The 17996-nt window shown below is 35.3% G+C and overlaps 1 protein-coding gene across 1 annotated transcript in view; it reads left to right on the top strand.

Moving 5' to 3' along the window:
• Positions 1–17996, top strand: part of LOC119696064 (contactin-associated protein-like 4) — a 192190-nt gene that overhangs the window by 172983 nt on the left and 1211 nt on the right. Inside the window, exons 16-20 of the mRNA XM_038125580.1 lie at positions 3847–4017; positions 8961–9179; positions 13031–13270; positions 14820–15044; positions 16890–17023. Of these exons, the coding sequence (XP_037981508.1) occupies positions 3847–4017; positions 8961–9179; positions 13031–13270; positions 14820–15044; positions 16890–17023 (989 nt within the window). The remainder of the gene's footprint in view (positions 1–3846; positions 4018–8960; positions 9180–13030; positions 13271–14819; positions 15045–16889; positions 17024–17996) is intronic.

Genomic DNA, 17996 nt, shown 5'->3' on the forward strand with positions numbered 1-17996 from the left:
ACTAATTATTGGACCAAAAATAAAATTGTTGATATAGATCCTAATAAAAAATAATATAAATGCATATGTATAGATAATATAATGCATTGTAAAGATTATATATCAGTCAGCAGGCATTTACATTAATAAAGATAAGGGTAATAGTGGTGAAGACGCAGATAGACTTTAATAAGGTATTTGATGGAGTCTTGTTTACTTGGCTGAATAAAAAAATGTAAATTCAACTACAAAATGACAATGCAAGCATGTAAATGCAAGCAGATAATCTATTCAATGTGAGTTCTATTTGACATTTAAATGAAGAAAGAAACAGTGTGAGCTTTGGATGTAACAGAGACTAACAGTACTCATCAACCACTTGTGATACCTTCATTAAAGCAGTGCAATAAATTTCTAACTTAGCAAAAAAAAAAAAAAAATCTGTTTCATCTCTTTTCAGTACCCTGAAAAATCAGGACGTGTCTTTTACTTTCAATAGCAGAAGTATTTGTAAACCATGTGTTCAACTCTTCCCCCTTATTTAGCTTTATATAAATTATTATTAATTCCTGTTTGTCCTAACCTCAGTCTAATCAACATTGTTTTGGTCCTCTTTGCAGCTTCCTGCATAATCAAGAGGTTTAATAAAACTCTGTGATTACAGTTTTACATATATGAAGAGAATGTAAGGTTAAGGGATAGCATTAAAGAAGTTGAGGTTCATTTTTTTAGTGAAAGCATTTAAACCACTTTGCTGAATTTGGGCATAATCTGAGGTTATGTGTTAAACTTAAAAAGAGTTTCATAGAGGAAGAAATTTCAAATAATGTTCTTGAAAGCAGGAAATAAAATCAGGAAATTATTTAATGTTTGGGAATTGAAGCTACCCTGTGTGTGAATACATACACATGCACAAACTGACAGTAAAATCATTTGTGAATTTTTCATAAATTGACATTTTTTAATGCAATAAATTGAATATTTTTCCTAGACTAAATACTCTTTTTCAGACAAGAACTGATTCAGGGAATTTATGTAGTCTGTGTTATATCAGACATTGAACTAGATGATCACAGCTTTCCCTTCTGGTCTTTTATCTGTGGATCTTACAGTTAAAAAAAATCAAAAAACCCAAAGTACAAAATATACTGTTCAGCAACATAAGATCTTTATTTTCTCTGCCTCAACACTCAGTGTCCCTGCTGACAGAATGAAGATGCAACCATTAGAGATATGACAAGGAATTGATACAAATGATGAACAGATTTCAGTTTTGAGTAGGAACTTGAAGAGCGCTACAAATTGCAATAGCAGAATTGTTTTGAGAAGGCTAATTTATCTGTCTTGTTATTATTGTTCTTTTTTTGTTTTACAGTTTCAAGTTGGTAAGGCTAATTGATATATGTCAAAAACATATGTATATTTTTTCAATAAAAATAACTTCATGTATAATTTATATTAGGATATTCCTTCTTTTTACTCATAGGAAGACTGCAGTCTTACAGATTAGATAAAATGCTAAATAATATTGATTTCCTAACCAAATGGTGTTTGGTAGTTCCAGAAAACTAAATGAGAGACTGTCAGCCAGATGCTGTAAAGTTATGAAATTATTTTCCCACCGTGGTTTAGGACAATATAAGATACTTAGTAATATACTTTCCTAAGCCTGTATTTAAGCTGCTTTATTGATAAGAGTATCTTTACATTCATAAATTCCACAGTTCTCAGAGCTGAGAAAAAGAACAGTAAGACAAGAAAAGGCACTAATATAAGAGAGAAAAAATGAAACTTCCTATCCCTGCCTTCCCTGAAGGACTCAATTTTGATTTACAAATATCATTCAAATGCTTCATTGAAACGAATTGTATCATTACTTTACTGGACTGGTACTGCCCCTGTTGCCTCTCTTCTAATTGCTGGCAATGTTGTACCAATTTTGAATAAATTACAGTATTAAACTTCCAGTTGTTTTTGAATTACTGGTAACAGCCAGCCCATTATTTTTAAATAGCTGTGATACACAGCTGTTAGTCACAACAGTTGCGAAGTTTGCTCTGTGGGAGCCATGACCTGACACAGTTGAGGAACATGGGCTTAAAATTGATGCCAATATGTAAGGCAGCTGCTTTTGTCTGGTGGCACTTTTCACAGGTTGGTAACTTCAAGAAGCCCATAAGGCAGCACAGGAGAGCGAGGTGCAAAGCTGTGTGTTCCCCTCCCCGCCCAAGCCATCTGTTCACAGCTGCCTTACCATGTCAATGTTGTCTTGATGGCTGCTTGAACTTGTGATAACTGGCAGTACTCCCAAGTGTCAAAAGTCACAATGAGCAATTGCCAGAATGTGTGTGAAAATCCTGCCATGCTGCTTTTTTAGGGTTTTCTAGGTTTGGATTCCAAACCCTTCCAAAAATGGTAAAAACTCTGCCGGAGTGAGGGAATGGACTTTATTTTACTTCACTGGCTGTGGACTAGGCCTCCATATACACTGTATTGTAGGGTTTGATTTTACAGGGAAGAAAGAACTTTTCAAATCTTTTTGTTTTTCCTTTCCCCTTGCCATTCTAAAAGCAGAACATGGCTGAAGCAAAAGTTACAGTTCTGCGTAACTGTTAGACTGAGATCACAACATTATCAGGAGAATATTCAATAGGCTTGATCAATTAGATAAGAAAGTATTGAATGTCTCATTTGGTTTAGAAAGCAATATAGCTTAATAAAGAAATGCTGATATATCTGTAAGGATTCAGTAATATTAACAAGGTACTTCTAGTTGAACACCATTAATGAAGATTATCACCCTTATTAGAAGAGGGTGATATTAGAGATTTTACTTCAGCGTTTTAAAAATCAATAACAAAACCTGTCAAATTTTGATTGGATGCTTACTTAAAAATAAATAAAACCAGGAAAATATCTATACTAATTTACTAAACTTTGCAATTTATTTCTTTGATTTCTTCTACAGTAATTGCAAAGATATTTGTCCTGCATTCTTTGACATATCTGGTAAATTTCACTAGACTAGAACAATAACAAATCTCTTTTCCTTGTTGTATAAAATATATCTTTATTAAATGTCATAGCTATTGCTTGTACTAGCTAATCCTAGAGTTGTAAAGGTTAGAAGAGACCTTTAAGATAAAAGGTCTTAGCTGCCAGCCTTGCACCACCCCCATTTCACCGTTGAACCATGACCTCAAGTGCCATATCCACAAGTGTTTTTGAACACTTTTATGCATTGTGACTTCACTCTGGGAAGTCTTGTTAGGATGCTTTATATCCCTTTCAGTGAAAAAAAAAAAAAAATTGTCATATTTAATCTAAACTTGAGGCCATTTTCTCTCATCCTGTCACTTGTAACCTGGGAGAAGACAATGGACCCTGCCTCACTGCAACTTCCTTTCAGGCGGTTGTAGAGAAAAATAAGGTCCCCACCTTATTTAACCTGTTTAGCCTGGAGAAAAGGAGCCTCCTTTTCTCCAGGCTAAACAGTTCCCTCAGCCAGTACTACTTTAATGTAGGTACAGTGCTTCATTCATAGCTGCGATGTTTGCTTACTTCATGAAAGGATACATCAGGCCATAACCAGACTTCCCAACTGAGATGAAATTAATTTTGTTTCCTAATAATTGTTTTTTTGTTGCCTCAGCTGAGTACCTTTATTGTTGAAGAAACTTTATTTTACATTCCTAATAATGCCTACCTTTTTGTGTTATGAGCTAATAGGGAATCTTCTGTGGATGTGAGACTCTCTGAACACTGCAACCCATTCTTAGACCTGGGAATTTTGTTTGTCGGTTATAAAACTTACACTAGAAATGTTAAATAACACTGTATCTATCATCCTTTCATTCTGTTAACCAGGAACATTTTGGAATTCAGCTTCCTTCAACACAGAGACATCCTACCTGCATTTCCCCACCTTCCATGGAGAATTCAGTGCAGATGTCTCATTTTTCTTTAAAACTACTGCATCCTCAGGAGTGTTTTTAGAGAACCTGGGAATTCAAGACTTCATAAGGATAGAGTTACAGTGTAAGTAACATGACTGATGGTGGTTTTTTTTGTTGTTATTATTATAAAAATTTGATTTTATTTAATTTAAAGGGGGAGTATTTAAAACTGTTCTCTATCTTTATTACTTCTACTATATTACCAGATCTTTATCATTGTTGGAAAAAATCACAGCACTGAGACTAAACAAGTATCCATTTGAGGAAATTTTATGCCCCAGGGGTTTCTTAATCTAAGAGCACGGCTATCAGCCCCTGACTTCTAAGACTGTTTCTACTTCTTGTGTTCAGTGCATCCCTACCACCAAATTCTCTTCCTCCAAGTTTTGAGACCAGACATTATATGTGGCTGCTGGAAGACTCACTCAGTCACCATGTGTGACTCAGACCTCTTGTGCCACAGTATCTTAAGTCACCCATTTTCTTGAATCTTTTTTCTTTTTTTTTTCTTCAATTTTTTTTCCTTTTATTTGTGCAGACACAAATTCTTAGACATACAAGCAGAAATATTTTTTTGTTGCATAAGAGAGAATTAAATATCCCACTAAATCCAACATAAGGTGACCAAGGTAGAATGAAACCTTTATCTTAGTTGACCCAGTGTATTATTCCTATATTGCTCATTATTGAAAAGGAGAGTATTTGAAAGGATAAACCATTTTTTCATTAGACTTTTGAATTAATTTGAAATGTCACATTAATTGAAAAGTCTTCCTCTTGCTTGATGACTATGAGAGTTCTCTAAAATTGTTCTATTGGAACCATTTTTACCTTGGGATTAGACAGTTCCTCATTTTTTATCAAATCAATTTTGTTATCAGGCTCCAATATTTTCTAGAGAAGAATACAAATAATTATACATGTTGCATTGCAACATATTGGTATAGAAACATTAAATACTTTTTATTAAAAAGTAAAAAAACCTGCTTTTTTTTTTTTTTTTGTCCATGCTAACATTATGTTAATGAAACAAACAGGAAGACACCTTCTGTTTAATTGTAGAACACCTTCTAGTTTATTTGTAGAATATTGTTTAGTGTTTCATTAAATTGTTCTTCATCATCTCAAACTATAGTGCCGTATTTGAAAACTACTCTGTTTTCAACACTGTTTTTGCCAGGTTTTTGGCAGTATGAGCTGCCTTCTGTTAAAGCTCTGTGAACAGTTTAAAGAACAGCAGCATTGTAAACTCAGTGTCATGAAATACAGAAAATGTACTGGATCAGCACTTCAGTGGAGGCTCTCTGAAGCAATGATGATAGTCTTTTCTGATAAAGTATTTTCCATTTTCAAAATAAACAGTTAAATCATGGAAGCATTAAGGGAATGGTTCTGAGAACTGAATTTATTCAGGCATTTGTTAGAAGACTGTAAGTTTTTCTTCAGAATAATTATATGAAGACAGACTCATGTCACTTGTTCCATTCATTCACAAGCATAAAAACCGCTACATACTCATGGGTTTTAAATGACTTTATATTAATAAGGAGTTGTGAGAGAAAGCAAAATGTTGAATTGGTCTGTAATTTCAGCATCTAAAAAAGCAAAGTTATCTCATTATTGCGTGAATATGGAGATATTTCTTCATCTCCCTAATTTGTTGAGTAGACAGACGCAATATTTTTTTTATGTCATAAGTAAATTAAATGAAGGATTGTTTGTAGTGGACCCAGAATTGTCTGCTTTTATTGTGAAAAATATCAATCAGAAATGAGCAATATATATTTCCATCAAGACTTTCTCAAAAAAAAAAATCAACTTGAGCATTTCATATGGTATAAATGATTTATATTTCATCATCATATAACTCCACATCCTTGACAGTAAATGTGAATGTAAATTACTAGCCTAAACTTATGTTCTATTAATAGTTTCAGGTAAATTAATATTTTTTATTCTTGTAATAATAAATAACAATAAGGTAAATTGTTGCTGTTCAAGATGATGACGTGAGAAAATGTTTAAAACTTATTATGTCAAGAACACTTGAGATTCAGTACTTGGGAAGACTAATTTTTTGTAATATATTATTTATTGTTTTCAAACTTTGTATCTAATTATTTTATTTATGGAGTAGTGATCTTTAAACATTGAAGTCAAGCTTCAAACAACAAAGACAGATCCAGAAACGTAATATGAAATGTGAGACTTAGAGCTATTCTGCTGGTTTTATGAAGTTATAGACACTGTAGTGCATCTGTATATATTCTAGCACACTCTTGCAAAAATGGTGTGCGCATCCTAATTGTATTTTAAAAGAGAGGGTAAGTAAAAGAAGATACTTGTCTATAAGAAGATATTTGATCCCTTATTTTTGTTTTGCAATAAGTTATAATTGTATGTTGAACTTCTTCCTGATTTGCTGATTTACTGCAGAAATATTGGTTGAAAGCTACAAAGCTGATTCAACGCTGAAGAGTACACTCTGCTAAACACTTATAGGACCAAAGGTTATGTGCTCTAGCCAAAGGTCTGGGTATTTTGTATTGAATGCTCACTGAAGGTTTATTTCCAAAGAGTTAAATAGAAATTTAAAGTAGGGTTGGAAACACGATGGTGTATTGATTTGGTCAGGCTTCTGCATTGCTTTGGAAATAGTTCAAAACAGTGCAATATACAGCTACTGGTGGCCTTTGTCTGCCCAAATTTGCAACTTACTGTCCAGGATGAGTGCAGTTCAACTGCTTCCTTTATGGAAAATGCTAGGATTTTGCATTCTGTAGCATATTAGTGTGTAATCACTTTCTGCTTCTGCACATGATGCTTACACTCAGTACTCTGGATTGTTTTCTGTAGCTGTACTTTCTGTTAGTCATTCTAGCCACAGCTAGCCACTGACCACTCTCCATGACTACCATCAACTTCCACTCCACTTTGACAGTCTGTAGTTGCGCTCTGCTTATGTTTGAGTGCGCTAGGTTACAAGAGTTCCTGCAATGCTTGGATAATTTTAAGTGACACCAATGTAGTAGGTAGGACCCAAAAAATATTTTTGTGCCAGAAGTGAACTCCAGGATGCATTCTCTTCTGCTACCTAAGACACGACCAAAGTGCTCTGTGTGTATGTCCTTTGTTGCAAGATAACAAAATTTAGAATCCAGTATTATCCTTCCACATCCTCTGGCATATTCTCTTGGTGTTTCTTATAAAACCAAATTTTCTTTCAAATTCGCGGTGTTGTTTGCAGTATAATATTACAGAATGTTAAATGGTTATGTCTTTCATTTTTTCTGACATATTCTGGTTAGTCTTCAGACACTACAATGGATGACCATGAACCCATTCTTGTTATTTCAGCCTTCATATGTGGAACTTCAGGGATTGCTTCCCTTTTTTCAAGATTATATGAATTTTTTAGTGGTACTAACATAATTCATTATTTCAGTGGTTATTTCAGAATCTTTATTATGCGTTTTCTTGCCTTTAAAATTTAAGCAGTAACTTTATTTATCAGACCTGTCATTCTGATACGCTATTCAATAGGCCCATTCAGTGAGTTCAAAGCAGAACTTGTGTTTTCAGGCTTAACTCCAACAGTATCCAGAAGATTACAAAGACCTCTCTGCAGAAGGTAACATTCAGTAGAAATTCTTTTTAGCCAGTCACATGGATTTTCTGTTGCTTTTGTTCTCCTACTGTGCGGTTGGTTTTTGGTTTCTCTTTTTTTTTCTTTTATCCCTGTATAAGGAGAGAGTGTGTTCTCAGCTTTTTCTAAAGAAAAGAAATTTATCCTAAAACTAAATTATTTTACTGAGGAACTGTGTTTAGATATCAATTATTTCTTATTATTATGTAAAACTTGATTTTTAAGCAGAGGAGGTCATTTATTACAAAAGGCATTCCATTTATAAATTGACTGCACAATCCTCTTTATTTTATTTAGTAAGTGAAACAGTTTATGTATTTTCCATTTTACTTTTCTGTCTTAGGTTCAACTATTACAGAAAAAACACTTTATAGCAACAAGATTTAGGGCTTAAGAGATTGCAAATGTGTGACATTACTCAGTCTAAAGGTTGGCCAAAGTGGATTTAAATGTTTTAAAATGTCTAATATCTTTTTTTAAAGTGAAAAGAAAGTAAAAAATACTGCATGGAATAGTTTTTTCCACTTCAGTTAATTCCTCTTTAAAATGTTGCTTGAAGCTCATCTAATTCCCTAGATTCCTAATTTTTTTGCTTTTCTGTCAGAATTCTATGATGTAAATAGGACTCTTTTTTTTTTGATTCGTGGAATCTTCTCTATAATCCTTTAATGAAATCCTTAATAATACAGAATTATGGCTATCCGTTGTCTATAAAAGACTTTTTTCATACAAGATTGTCTTTAAATATATGAAAGAAAAGCTTTCAGATAGAATATTCGCAGTTTTCAGATCCTTCAGTATTCTGACATATGCCTCATCTTTTTATTTTGACCTGCAAAGATTCAGTGAGTTTCTAGGTAAATTGTGAAATTGTGTAATGTGAAAGTTGCTCAGAGAAAAACTTAATTTAAATCATAATTTTCTAACTGACATCAAAATCTTGTCTCTGATGTTTGTAGAGGCTATATCAATAAATAACAAAAGCAAATAGACAGTAGAAGATGCTGGTTGGATTACAGTTGTGATAATTTAAATATAGTTAACAACAGGAATCAATTAACATGTAATCAAGAGATGCATTTTATCCAAACTGAAAAATCGCAAAGCTAGCACATTTCACTGTTTCTTGACTGCTATGCTCTCCAGGGGTCCGTAAACTGATTGGTTTCCATGCGGTGCATAAATCATTACTCTTGCTGTCAGTGAGTGTGAAGAATGAGCTGCAGGCCCCTGCAGTAAACTCTTCCTCTGAAACAGTCAGTCTTATCCCATGAAATAGTAGGCTAAACCTTAAAGTAGCTTGTTCTGCTATTAATTATTTTGTGACCCAATTGATCATGAAATAATTTAAATGTCTGCTACTACTATCCTCTTTCTAGCTCCTTCTGAAGTGGCTTTTTCATTTGATGTGGGAAATGGACCGAGCGAAGTCATAGTGCAATCACACAATTCCTTAAATGACAACCAATGGCATTATGTGAAGGCTGAACGAAACGTCAAAGAGGCTTCCTTACAAATAGATCAACTTCCTCAGAGATCTCACAGTGCTCCACCTGATGGACATATTCGCTTGCAACTCAACAGCCAGCTTTTTGTAGGTAGGCGCTCCACAAAATATTTCCTAATTATCATAATAAAAATAAGAAAATGCTGGGGTGAGAGGGGAAGAAAAAGTGTTGCCAACCAGATCTTTTGAAAACACTTTATATGATGACATGAGAGACTTTGTGAAAAATCTGTGCAGATGTTCACTATTTTGACATTATAGAACTCAAAGTGCCGTGGCCAATAGTTTCTCCAGGACAGGATTTCAAATGAAGTTTACTTCTTTTGAGGTTTGTTTGAAGGACCAAGGATCCGAAGATCCTTGCACTGTTTTTTGAGAGGATGTAATCTACTAAAGGAAGTTGTGCCATTTCTGTAATTTTAAGGAAATTTTGTTGTGTCTCTTATCCACAGCTTGTCAGGTTGAAACACGACATTAAGGCGTCTGGATGAAATACTGAAAAAGTCGAATGGAGTAAAATAGAATTAATTAGTATTTATTTAGCAATTACAGAAAGCTGTATAGAACTATGTGTTATATCCACAGTAGTGTTCTTAATGTAATATTGACTAATCATTAATACATAAGTCTCTGGTGTAAGTATATCTTATATAGTATAAGAGCATTTAAAGCTGATCCTACTTTTAAAAAGGTCTTTTTTTTTATGCCTGTTCTGAGAAAATCACATTAAATTAATGTAAGTTTTATTTGCTGTGTATTGGGGAGGAATATATTTAAGGACAATAGAGTTCTTAAACTGTAGCTACAAAAAATGTGAATGCTAATGAAAAAAATGAAGTAAAGAGAGAAGTCTTCTATACTCTGATAAAGAATTGTACCTGTGCCTCAAAAGGTATCAAGATGCAGGAAGGAGATGCAGGACTAAGGAAGAAGATGCAGACTAGACCAACATTGAAGAGTTTATTATTTTGATTAAAAGCACAGAGGACTCCATAACAAAAAAAATATATCAAATGTATTAGTTCCAGTGGAGTTAGAAGTTTTGAGATTGGTTTATATTCACGGTAATGCACTAGATCTACTAATGGAAAGATCAGACTTCTCTTTACTCTACTAGAGTAAATTGTATTGCTGTTCTCTGACTTGACTTGCCACATAACTGCTATTACATGAATACCTGAAATTAGATCAGTAAAATGGTCTTACTCTATAAGTGATTTGGCACTATCAAATCTAAAGACTTTAAAAACTATTTAGACACTTACTTTGTCTCAAGTTCTTCTAATCCTCCTCCTAAAAATACAACACTGTCCTGTATTAACAGTTGCACTTTCTAGTGACTTTTTGGCTATTGAATAGAGTGATTTTTTTTGTCAAATAATCTGGCAAATCCGAGTAAAATTATATGCTCTTGTCCATCTCTTTTATGGAGCTGACAACATAACAACAGTTTTGACTTATCTACAAGTAAGTTGTCTGGCTTGTTTTCTTCAGATAATGTTCAGGTGAATACTTGTACTCGAGTTGTGACTTTGTTTTGCATCTGGTGCCATGGCTTTTTTTTTATTCTGAAAATTCACAAAGATCTTGGATTAATTAAAGGATCTAGAGAAAAATGAAAAATAGAGTGGCATTCATCCTTAGAATGCCATTAGCAGAGGCACTATTTACTTAAATGTCATCTTGGAAATCTAGTACCTTCCTGAGTCACCCATTGCTCAGTCAGTAACATGAAGACTGTGATTTCTTCAGGCTAAAACAGTCTTTACTTCTTCTGAAGTGAAGAAGTTGTATACACTCTGGTTTTTCAAAAGCACAACTAAAGCCTAAAGCAACCCTCCAAACCATAGAATCACAAACTTATGGAGTGATTAAGATTGAAAGGCACCTTAATCTAGTTCAAATTTCTTGCCATTTTAATCACAGGGATGACATGAAATTGCCACCACCAGGTCATTTTGTTCCATTATAACTGAAAATAACAAGAGCTATGTCAAGATATTCCATGTAATACCAATAATTACACAAACTTTGAAACTGAAAAAACTCAAAATGGATGATCACATGGAAGCATTTATCTAAACAAGAACTGGAAATATATGAGAATTTTAGTTTCCAGTCTCATACATTGTGGAATATTTTCTGCTTTTGTTTTTTAAAAGAGGACAAAGGACAAGAAACATCAGTAGGTTGTGCAACAAAGGACAAGAGAGAGAGAGTATGTAGGTTACACACCTTGCTCAGCAACACAGGTGAATAACATGTTAGCTATCAAGAAATGCGCTAAAAATAAGGAACAGTGAAAAAAAAAGAATGAACATTTTATTATTCTTAAGATTGCTCTGTATAGTTACCATCTCCTCTTGCTACTCAGATATAATCTGGCTGGTATTCCTCTGCATAGAGGGGCGTTAACCTTCCTATTATTGAAGAATAAACACAGCTTCCATTTGAGGCAAATTATATCAAAACAGACACCAGCAGAGGGGTATCATTAAATCATTAAGTTTGGAAAAAACTCCAAGTTCACCAAGCCCAACCTTTGAATGAACACAACCTCATCAAGTAAACCACAGCACTAAATTCCACATTTATTTCTTGAACTTTTCCAGGAGTTGAGACTTCACAACTTCTCTGAGCAGCCTGTTCCAATGCTTAATCACCCTTTCCGTGCAGAAATTCTCTGATGTCCAACATGAGTATGTCCTGGCACAGTTTGAGATTATGCCCTCTTGTTCTGTCACTATTTTCCTGGGAGAAGAGGCCCACACCCATCTGGCAACACTCTCCTTTCAGGCAATTTTAGAGAGTGATAAGGTCACCCATGAACTTCCTTTTCTCCAGGCCAAACAACCCCAGTTCCCTCAACTGCTTCTCTCATTAACTACTCTCTTAACCCTTTTACCCACTCCATTTCCTGTCCCCAGACATGCTCCAGCACGTCAGTGTCTTTTTTGTAGTGAGGGGCGCAGAACTGGATGCAGCACTCCAGGTGTGACCTCTCAAGTGCCGAGTACAGGGGAACAGACACTACCCGGTTCCTGCTGCCGCACTATTGTTGATACAGGCCAGGATGCCATCGTCCCTGGCCACCTGGGCACAGCTGGCTCATGTTCAGCTGCTGACCAGCAAATCCAGATTCTCTTCTAGCAGGCAGCTTTCCAGTCACTCTTCTCCAAGCCTACAGACTTGCATCAAGTTGTTTTGACCAAAATGTAGAATTGCCAAAATTCTGATTTGTTGAAGATCACACAACTGACCTCAGCCCATCAACCCAGCCACTAGCAGATCCTTCCTACCCTTCAGCAGATCAACATTCCCACCCAGCATATCATCTCCAAACTTACTGCAGATGCACTCATGCAAATCACCAATAAAGATGCTAGACAGAGCTCCTCTCCTCTCCTCTCCTCTCCTCTCCTCTCCTCTCCTCTCCTCTCCTCTCCTCTCCTCTCCTCTCCTCTCCTCTCCTCTCCTCTCCTCTCCTCTCCTCTCCTCTCCTCTCCTCTCCTCTCCTCTCCTCTCCTCTCCTCTCCTCTCCTCTCCTCTCCTCTCCTCTCCTCTCCTCTCCTCTCCTCTCCTCTCCTCTCCCCTCCCCTCCCCTCCCCTCCCCTCCCCTCCCCTCCCCTCCCCTCCCCTCCCCTCCCCTCCCCTCCCCTCCCCTCCTCTCCCCTCCCTCCTCTCCCCTCCCCTCCCCTCCCCTCCCCTCCCCTCCCCTCCCCTCCCCTCCCCTCCCCTCCCCTCCCCTCCCCTCCCCTCCCCTCCCCTCCCCTCCCCTCCCCTCCCCTCCCCTCCCCTCCCCTCCCCTCCCCTCCCCTCCCTTCAAGGTTGTGTGTTGGAAAGTCATAATATACTGTTCATAGGCTGTAACCTATAAAAATTATATCAATTTACATGTCAATTATTTAAAAGTTTTAAAAGCTCCTGTAAATTTATTTTCAGGTGGAACAGCATCCAGGCAAAAAGGATTTTTGGGATGCATTCGTTCATTACGGTTGAATGGAATGGCCCTTGATCTGGAGGAGAGAGCAAAGATTACACCAGGAGTTGAACCAGGCTGCCCTGGACATTGTAGCAGTTATGGTAACCTGTGCCACAATGGGGGAAAATGTAGAGAGAAATACAGTGGATTCTCCTGTGACTGCAGTTTCTCAGCCTATGCTGGTCCATTCTGTAAGAAAGGTAAGCATGTCTTTTAGCTTTATCAGTTATTGAAAACAGGACCATACAATCCAGCTCAAGATCTTCAAATCCCCTTAAAGATATGTTTAAATCTTGCAAAATATGCGGTTTACATAATGTAGGTAAATATTTTGCTGAGTTTACTCAATTTCTGTAAGTTTTGCTAAACACTTTCTTTCAGAGATAACTTCAATATATACCATTTAAGCAGGATCCACATTACCGAGAGGATCAGCGTCTTCATGCAAATTTTTTGATTCTTTGATACTATAGTAAATCTAGGAACTATGTTTTTGTGGTAAAGCATTTGGATTTCTATCTTTCAAATAGTAATCTCAAAACTGAGTCTGAGTTTGGAAAACAAACTAAGGAACAGAAGAACTTAAATCTACTTTTTGCTGTAAAAAGATAAGATCTTTGCAAACAGGACTGAGCCCATTTTCCTAGTCTTTTTAAAGTAGCTCTTTGGTGGAGTTATCATACTGGTAGATGATCACAAGTCACCAAGTCTGAATTTCAAAAATGGAAGTTTATCTAGAAGTTTTGGTGTTTGCATGTAATTCAGATTTGCAAAAAAAAATCTTGTTTTCTCCATTTATTAAATGCATTCTGCAAATTACTAAGCAGTTTATATGCCACCACTTCATGTTACTCTAAATTAGCACAAAATCTGCCCTGTCATCACTGCCACCACAAAAGTGAAGGACCCAAAGTCTTCAGACTTTTTGTATCTAGCATTGCAGGTCTAATGCCACTGTTGAGGAATGATATTTTCCTCTTCTGCATCAGAAGGAACTAATGGTCCCACTGTAATATTCAGCAGAGACAGACTGGCTTCTGTTGCTAAAAGTGTGGAATGACCTAAATAATAAGTCTCAGTCAGCTTTTGTCAAATACTGGACCAGATTACAGAAACTTCAAGAAATTTCTCCAAAGTGTGAAAGCTGTGATCCAAAGCACTAAGACATTTTCTAAGCACAAAGACTAAGACTTTTCTGGTTTTAGCAGAAAATAGCAGAAAACTGAAATCACAGAATTACAGAAACCCTCTATAAGTAATTCATACATAAGAAGAGCATAGGTTAGTTTCTATTTTCTGTTTCTTTCCCCCACCTGACCAGCCTCTTCTGCCACATATGTTTTTCGGACCAAATCTAGTCTAAATGTTAGGATTCAAATTGCTGTACCCACTTCTTTGTCAGAGCACTGTACATACAAGACAGAATATTGTGCTTGGGGACTAGGCTGATCAATAGAAAATGACCTAGAAAAAAATGCACTGGTTCATGAAACAGATATGTAAGATACACATCTAAATGAGCTTGTGCCCCAGACCACACTGTGTCTTAAATTTCTCTGTAGATCTAAATGCTATTTTTATTTACATTTACTTTTTATCTTTGTCACAGTAGTCTAGAATACATTTTATTTTCTTCTGTGGTGTGGCAGAATAAAAAAAACACCAACCAACCAAAAAAAAAAAAAAAAAAAAAAGCTCTCCAGTGTTATTTTGCATTATATTTAAATATTGAATTACTTTTTGTTTCAGAGATCTCTGCTTATTTTTGGACTGGTACTTCTGTGATATACAACTTTCAAGAATACTACACATTAGCTAAAAATTCCACTTCTCATGCTTCTTCTTTCTATGCTGACATGACACTGGCCAGGGAAGCAATTACATTTGCCTTTCGAACAACACGGACACCAAGCTTACTGCTCTATGTCAGCTCTTTCTACAAGGAATACCTCTCAGTCATCCTCACCAGGAATGGTGAGTTTTCAGATTGGATGTCTGGAAACACTAATGAACATCACAACTGTCAGCTTGGATTCTCTCTTATTTCCAGACCTGAATCAAGAACTACATATTGTCCTGTTGTTTCTTTAGATGGTATCTTTGTTTTTCAGCTGCATCAAGCAATTCTTTCCACATGAAAAGCATTCCTCACTTTTAATCATGTTGTTGAAAATGTTTGTTTCTGAAAATCCTTTAGAAATGTTTGGGTTTTAAAGTTTGGAAATGAAAATTAAAATTTTCATTCTGAAATGAAAATTGACCTGTGTTCTACTTGTGAGGCCTATTAATTGTCATCCTCAAAAAAAATTATGAAATAACATACTTTTTAAAAGTGCATCATCCATTTCCCAAATTAATCAGAAGTAATTTCATTACATTTTTTTCATAAATTACTTATATACCTATGAAAAGACATATGTATATATACATACCTGTAAAAATACACGTAACATTATTGATATTTCTATTTAAGCTGAGTATTAACTATTAGTTGGATCTTTCTTTTCCATTCTTTCATCTACATCTAGGTATTTTTTTAAGTAAAAAATCCCCACAGGCTGAGTTAAATTTTCAGGTTTATCAAAGACTCTTTGAGGTCACCGTGCTTCTGTGCTTAAGGTTCTCTGCTTTCCTAGACACATATTTGGGTATAGTATAGCTGTATTATCCTCCCTGTCATGTGGCATGGAACATGTGTTGCTCATGACTGGCCTGGGTCTGGCATGGGCCTCGATTTCTAGAGCATGAGTAGAAAGCTGTGGTCCATCTGCAGCTGAGAAGATTTCTGACCTTCAGAAGGTCAGATTGATTCTTCCTGATTTCTTTCTACAGAAGATTTTCTGTAGGAAACTACATTGCCTCTGTGTTCTCCTCTGAGTCTTTGTGTGATTATTTGTGTACTGATGGTATTCTGGGAGTTATAAGGAATGGAAGGTGGTCTAGGAGTTAGTACACTGCATTCAGTTTAATTTTCAAGTGGTCAGAGGTTTACGGGACTGGACTGGGAAAACATTATTCAAGAATTATGAGTTATTTTTGATAAGTCACAATTATGAGAGCTACCAGACTGAGTCTTTCAGCTGAATTTTGAAAGTAATTATAAAATTTATGCCAAACTTTAAGCCAATAATCAAATTTGAGACAGCTTACGACTATTTTTGTCACTCTATTCTGCTTCTACTGCTATTACTCATTCTGTTGCCTTTAATTTCTCACTTGTATCCATTTCTCATGGCTAAGTCCTTAAACAAATCAAGCATTTGTTTTGCCCTTGCAGTACCCCTGTGTAGTTATGATATTTTATGAAAATCCTTTTGTTAGGATTTTCTTCTTCTTTTGAGAAGCTGAAGAGTCTTAGCTTCAAGTGTAAACAATTTGTTATCTGCTATTGTGGAATGCAGCAGGTGCTTCCTTGATTGGTCGATGTAGGCTGTTTCTACTTGGTGACCAATCAAGGAGGCAGCAATTCTCGGACTCTCTAGGAGTCACAAGCTTTTGTTATTAATTTCATTCTATTCTTGTCTTGCCTTCTGATGAATCTTTCTCTCTGTTCTTTTTAGTATAGTTTTAGTGTGGTCTTTTTAATGTAATATATATCATAATATAATATACCAGCATTCTGAAACATAGAGTCAAGATTTCTCCTTCCCTTCACCAAGTCCTGACTACCCTGAAAACTGCATCACTTCTGTGAAGCATGTTAGATCTTATGTCACTTATCATGTATTGTATAGTATATATATATATCATATATTATATGATCTATACTGCTTACAATGTATGTAGTTTAGTACACTTTTTCTCTCTTTATCCCTGCAGGAAGTTTACAGATTAGGTACAAGTTAGATAGCCATCAAGATCCTGATGTCTTCAGCATCAGTTTCAAAAGCATGGCTGATGGACAACTACAACATGTGAAGATTAATAGAGAGGAGGAAACACTTTTTGTAGAGGTAATTCTGTTAGGGGTGGGGGAAAAAGTGGATTATCATAAAAAAGTAGACAAGCAAAATGCAGTAAATACTTGCAACAAGGCAATTACCCCCAAGTAAAATGTGCCTTAATATCTCAAGAAATCAAAGCAAAGTTAACACTCTCATGATGCACAGTCAAAATAATGTTAGCTAATCTCTTTGATGTTAATTTTATTTCAAAAGGCCAATACCACCTCCTAATTTCATATGAAAATGCTTGATGAAATTGTTGGATGGTTGAATTTTCAAAATTTGGTAGATGTGTCTGACTGCTGTTGTTTGTTTTGGGTCTTGCTTTCATTTTCTGTTTTTTTTATTTAAATTATGCATTAAACTACAGTACAAATATATTACCGCACAGATAATAATTTAGATCTGTTTTAAAATTTTTCTTTGTTCTCTTTTACATCATCAAAGGAATGTGGCTATTAAGGAAGATATTTTTTGTTATTTTGTGGAAATTTCATTATAAAATAGAAACATTTATTTTGCTAATGGTTGATACTAACATGCAAAAAGTCCTTTTTTTGTTTTAATTTTAAATTCAATATACCTGCATGTTATAATTTAGTATTTTGTGGCTAGAACTTGGGTAATGGTACTTGGCTTGAAGTTGTTCTAGAGGTACCCTGAGAGGCAGAATATTTACAATATAATATTTGATCTTTATGAAGTTAAATATTGAGTTCCTTTTTAGAATGAAAAGGGACTTTTTCATGTTCTTAAAGCTTTGCTATTTTTTATTCATCTTAGAGGTGAAAAAGAATGAATCAGCCAAGTCACTAAGATAAATAAAGGCTTATTTAGTGGGATGCTTAAGAATAACAGGTATAATCAGTGATCTAAGGAAGCTAATAATCTATTTCCTGATGAGTATAAATATATATATATTTATATATATATATATATTTTTAATATATATATATATTTGCTATAAATAGCAAATGCTTCC

This window comes from Motacilla alba, chromosome Z, assembly GCF_015832195.1.
Source record: "Motacilla alba alba isolate MOTALB_02 chromosome Z, Motacilla_alba_V1.0_pri, whole genome shotgun sequence".
NCBI lineage: Eukaryota > Metazoa > Chordata > Aves > Passeriformes > Motacillidae > Motacilla > Motacilla alba.